This window comes from Sinocyclocheilus anshuiensis, unplaced genomic scaffold (assembly GCF_001515605.1).
Source record: "Sinocyclocheilus anshuiensis isolate Anshui unplaced genomic scaffold, SAMN03320099.WGS_v1.1 scaffold2376, whole genome shotgun sequence".
NCBI classification, from domain to species: domain Eukaryota; kingdom Metazoa; phylum Chordata; class Actinopteri; order Cypriniformes; family Cyprinidae; genus Sinocyclocheilus; species Sinocyclocheilus anshuiensis.
In genome coordinates this window covers 254,326-259,980 of record NW_015547633.1, presented here as the reverse complement: position 1 = coordinate 259,980, position 5,655 = coordinate 254,326, and the positions used below count along the sequence as shown (strand labels likewise).

Here is a 5,655-nt window from a genome sequence, read left to right as displayed (position 1 = left end):
ATTCCGAGTTCATGTCTCACAAATGCAAATTCAGATCTCACAATTCCGAGTTCATATCTCACAAATACAATTTCATATCTCACAATTCCGAGTTCATATCTCACAAATACAAGTTCATACCTCACAATTCCGAGTTCATATCTCACAAATACAATTTCATATCTCACAATTCCGAGTTCATATCCTGCAATCCTGCATTCATACCTCACAATTCCGAGTTCATATCTCACAATTCCGAGTTCATATCTCACAATTACAAGTTCATATCTCACAATTCCGAGTTCATATCTCACAATTTTGAGTTCATATCTCACAAATACAAGTTCAATATCTCACAATTCTGAGGTTAATTTCTCACAAATACAAGTTCATACCTCACAATTCTGAGTTCATATCTCACAAATACAATTTCATACCTCACAATTCCGAGTTCATGTCTCACAATTCCGAGTTCATATCTCACAATTCCGAGTTCATATCTCACAATTTTGAGTTCATATCTCACAAATACAAGTTCAATATCTCACAATTCCGAGGTTAATTTCTCACAAATACAAGTTCATACCTCACAATTCTGAGTTCATGTCTCACAAATACAAGTTCATACCTCACAATTCCGAGTTCATGTCTCACAAATACAAGTTCATACCTCACAATTCCGAGTTCATGTCTCACAAATACAAGTTCATACCTCACAATTCCGAGTTCATGTCTCACAAATGCAAATTCAGATCTCACAATTCCGAGTTCATATCTCACAAATACAATTTCATATCTCACAATTCCGAGTTCATGTTATCTCACAATTACGAGTTCATATCTCACAATTCCGAGTTCATATCTCACAAATACAAGTTCATACCTCACAATTCCGAGTTCATGTCTCACAAATACAAGTTCATACCTCACAATTCCGAGTTCATGTCTCAGAATTCCGAGTTCATATACTGCAATCCTGCGTTCATACCTCACAATTCCGAGTCCATATCTCGCAATTACAAGTTCAAATCTCACAATTCCGAGTTTATATCTTGCAATTCTTACTTTTCTCAGAATTGCGAGAAAAAAGTCTGAATTGTGAGATAGAAAGTTGCAAATACCTTTTTTGTTTGTTTATTCCATGGCAGAAACAGGCTTCCATACTATAAAAATAAGGTTCCTATTTGTGTAAGAACAGTAATATTGTTCAATGACTGTGTGTGTGTGTGTGTGTGTGTGTGTGTGTGTGTGAGAGAGAGAGGTTCTGCTCTTCATCAAATCTCCTCAGGGTCTGTCAGGCTCTTAATTGATGTGTGAAGCTTCTTCCTCTCTCGCAACCCTCCTCCTCCTCGTCTCTCCGTGGGACTGTTTTTTCTCTATAAGAGACACTTACATTTTATTATGGGATAATTACGGCACATTAGCCATTGTTTGGAGTTTAAATGGGACTCTAAAACGCCACTTAAGCCATCGACTCTGTAACGCCACATCACAGTCCTGCAGGGCTTTAATTATGACACGCGTTCAAACGCCGACATGCCACTCCAAATAAACGAGTGCAATTAATTGTCGTTAATCCATCCCTCGCTGAACACCGCTGATTTATTGTCAAATTAACGGCTGTCTGTGCCTGCAGGAGGAGGAGAGAGATTCCCAATCATGTCAGCTCATTCCTGAGATCCCGACACAAACACACACCTACACGGGCAAACGATGCGAGCGACTCCTGAACCCTCGACACAAACACACCGGGATTCACTCATCACGAGCTGCTCCAGCGTCCGCTGGGATTTACTCTGACGCACACAGAAAGAGAGAAAACACTGACATCTCACTGAAAAACTCACAGCCCACCAAAAAAATAAGACATTATATTCTAAAATAAATCAAAATGATCCCTTTTAGAGTCATTAAGACTTTTTGCCATGGTGTATAAATATTCTACATGAATAAATTATTTTTATTCACATCACAGCAATTAATCAGGGGTTAAAATGGGTATAAAGTGTTTACTTAGAGATTGTGTGAAATCAGTATTATTATCGTCAACTAAAACTAAAATAAATACCACTAAAAAATGGTAATTGCTTGAAATAAAATAAAATAAAATAAAATTACTCAATTGAAATATAAATAAATAATATTTTATTTCCGGTAATGTAGTTGCCAAGGTAATGGTTTTAATTTTAGGTTAAAATACTGAGAATAAGAATTGTTTTTAATTTTTATATAATATATATATATATATATATATAAAGCAAAGAATATTGGAGTGTTTTACAAATCCATTTCATTTTTTAGCTAATATCATGTATTTAATGGTGACATTTACTAGCAATTTTTGAGTGAAAATTGTTTTTACAATATTTTTTTAGTGCACTGAAAAAAAAATGGTGTAGAAATAATTTTCCCTAATAAATTGCTAGTAAATTTCACAATTAAATACAAAAAAACAGCAAGTAACACATTGAATTAAACATGAAAGTTTGAAGTAGAACTCTGAAATAGTATTTTCTTGAAAAACGTAAAATGTTTTTTGAACATTAAAATAACACATCGGTTTAAACATCAGTAAATGCAGTTAATAAAAATAGGTTACATTAATAAAAATATAACTTAGTGTTTCTTGTGATTTAAGGCTTTGATTTGACCTGGAAAGACTCTCCACAGATTTTAGCTTGACTTTTTTCACTTTAATGCATTGATTAGCAGCGGCTCTTTCAGTCTGTCATATTACGCCGAGATGTATTTTTAAATGCATGCTCCTGAATAATCCTCAGACTCATAACACATTATTCCTGTGAAGACGACGGGCCAGAACGACTGCTGCGATCGATCATCTCCACCCACAGCGCACTTACACAGAAAGAAGAGCAGCCAAATGAGTTGCATTTTCCTACAACATCATTTTATTGGGATTAGACGTTTTTAGAAAATCATTTGTAAAGCTCTGTCCATTTAAAAAGAATCATTTTGTGAGGTGTTTTGTCAGGCAGAATCCAGCAGAATGAAGGTGGAGGATTGCAGACGTGTGCAACGTGAAGAAGAAGAGGCTCAAAGTGTTTATCGATATCACTGCGTTTTAGTAAACGCTCAGAAATCACTCAAGATGAGCAACGACCTACAACAGTTACAGTGTTTACACACACTACTGTACATTTACAAGACACAGCTTCGATTATCAAAGGAGAAGAAGAACTCACACATGTAGCATCATTAGTCTGTTCGAAACGTTTGGTCGTCGCTCCAAATGGAAGATAAAGATGTGAGTCGAGTCCTGAATGTCATAAAGATCACACATGAGGAATAAATCACCCGCAGAAGGGAAAAAATCACTTCTAATGTCACAAAGCATCCGGCGGGTTTGGTTCTTCCTCGTGTGTGTCGCTGTATTTTTGATCAAATGAATGCAGCCTTGATGAACAGAAGAAACTCCTGTAAAAAACATAAAAAATCGTTTTGACCGGTGGTGTAAGTGCACTACTCGTCGTTTTAAGACTTTTAGTTGCAGTAAATGATTAATAATGTAGTGATTGATCGTAAAGCTAAACAAAAAAAGACAAGGTCTAATGGTTGATCTGCTGCTTTAATGGTCGTGGAATCCAGGCATGGGGAACGGACGAGCGAAAGCTTCAACGCGACGACGCAGATCAGCGATACGAGACGCCGTCTCCGAGTCCTCCAGCAGGAAACTCTTGAAATCTGACAGCTTTTCTGAAGAGAAACAGAGAAAAACGGTAAGAGAGAACGCATGAGGAGACAGAACGACATTAAAGCGGCTAATGTTCTGCATTTATTTCATCAAAAATAACAGTCAAAACTGTGAAATATTATTATGATTTAAATAGTGCTGTCAAACGATTATTCGCGATTAATCGCATCCAAAATAAAAGTTTTTGTTAACATAATATATGTGTGTGTGTGTGTGCTGTGTATATTTATTATGTATATGTATATATATGTGACTGTATGTATATATACACATAATAAATATACACAGCACACACACATATACTATGTAAACAAAAACTTTTATTTTGGAATGCGATTAATCATTTGACAGCACTAGATTTAAAATAGTTGTGAATATCTGTTACAATGTAACTGATTGCTGTGATCAAAGCTGTCACATGATCTTCAGAAATCATTCTGATTTGCTTCTCGAGAAACATTTCTGATTATTATCAATGTTGAAAACAGTTCAATGTTTTTGTGGAAACGGTGATACATTTTATTTTTCAGGATTCACAGATGAAAAGAAAGTTCAAAAGAACAGCATTTATTTGAAATAGAAATCTTTTGTAACATTATAAATGTCTTTACTGTCACTTTTCATCACTTTAATGCAACCTTGATGAATATAAGTATTAATTTCTATTTAAAAACAAAACAAAATAAACCTTACCTACCCCAGACTTCTGAATTGTAGCGTATTTGGTTTATATTATAATAATATATATTTTGTTTTTGATGGTAGATGATGATATTGATTACTGATTGACGGCTGATTAATATCACTCAATTTTATGATGGCAACATAAAAAAGTTCAAAATTGCTGAAATTAAACAAATATTTAATTTACTTGATATTTACAATGAATCACCCTGAGCAATACAGAAGTATTTCTCATATTTTAAATAATTATGAAACATGCTATTATTACTGTATGGCTAAAACTGTATTAATGTGGAAAATAACTTCAGAATTTAAATTTTGTTACTGTAAAGCTGCCAGTGATCAAATGACAACACATGATATGCAATAACAACAATATTGTTGATATTTAATATGATATATATTGTTGATATAAAACATGATATATAATAAACACAGGGTAATAGTAGATCTCTGAGTCTGTACTCACTGGTCTTCTTCTTGACGTCCAGAGCGATCTTGATGCCCTGATCGAAGAAATCCACCACCTGCTGGAAGTCAGACTCCTTGAACTGACGAGATGTGAGAGCAGGGGATCCTGGGAAACCAGAGGAGCAGAGATTGAGAGAGAGTGTGTGTGTGCGTGTGTGTGTGTGTGCGTGTGTTTGAGTGAGTGAGTGAGTGTGTGTATGTGTGTGTGTGTGTCAGTGTGTGAGTGTGTGTATGTGAGCGAGTGTGTGTGTGCGTGTGTGTGTGTGTGCGTGTGTTTGAGTGAGTGAGTGAGTGTGTGTGTGTGCGTGTGTTTGAGTGAGTGAGTGAGTGTGTGTATGTGTGTTTGTGTGTCAGTGTGTGAGTGTGTGTATGTGATGTAAGGAGACTGAAAGTGTGTGAGAGTAGAAATGTATGCATGTGAAAGGATAATGTAAGTGTGTGAGAGTAGAAATGTATGCATGTGAAAGGAGAATGTAATTGTGTGAAAGCAAAAATATATGTATGTGAAAGGAGAATGTATGTGTGTGTGTGTGTGAGTGTGTGTGTGTGCATGTGTGTGTGTGTGTGTGTGTGTGTGAGTGAGTGAGTGTGTGCATGTCTGTGAGTGTGTGTGTGTTTGAGTGAGTGAGCGTGTGTGTGTATGTGTGTCAGTGTGTGTGTGTGTGTGGGTGTACAACACCATCATATTTAATTACAGTGGGCAAACAGTGTGTCAGTGTGTGAGCATGTACGGTGTGTGTGTGCATGTGTGTGAGTGTGTGTGTGTGTGCATGTGTGTGAGTGTTTGAGTGAGTGAGTGTGTGTGTCAG

General features: G+C 36.1%; 1 protein-coding gene across 1 annotated transcript in view; it reads right to left on the bottom strand.

The window, feature by feature from the left end:
• Positions 1–3,371: 3,371 nt before the first annotated feature.
• The window catches only part of LOC107701799 (serine hydroxymethyltransferase, mitochondrial-like), a 43,733-nt gene continuing 41,449 nt past the window's right edge, over positions 3,372–5,655 (bottom strand). Inside the window, exons 9-10 of the mRNA XM_016503909.1 lie at positions 4,845–4,952; positions 3,372–3,693 (exon numbers count right to left, since the gene is read on the bottom strand). Coding sequence (XP_016359395.1) covers positions 3,566–3,693; positions 4,845–4,952 — 236 coding nt within the window. The 3' untranslated portion in view covers positions 3,372–3,565. The remainder of the gene's footprint in view (positions 3,694–4,844; positions 4,953–5,655) is intronic.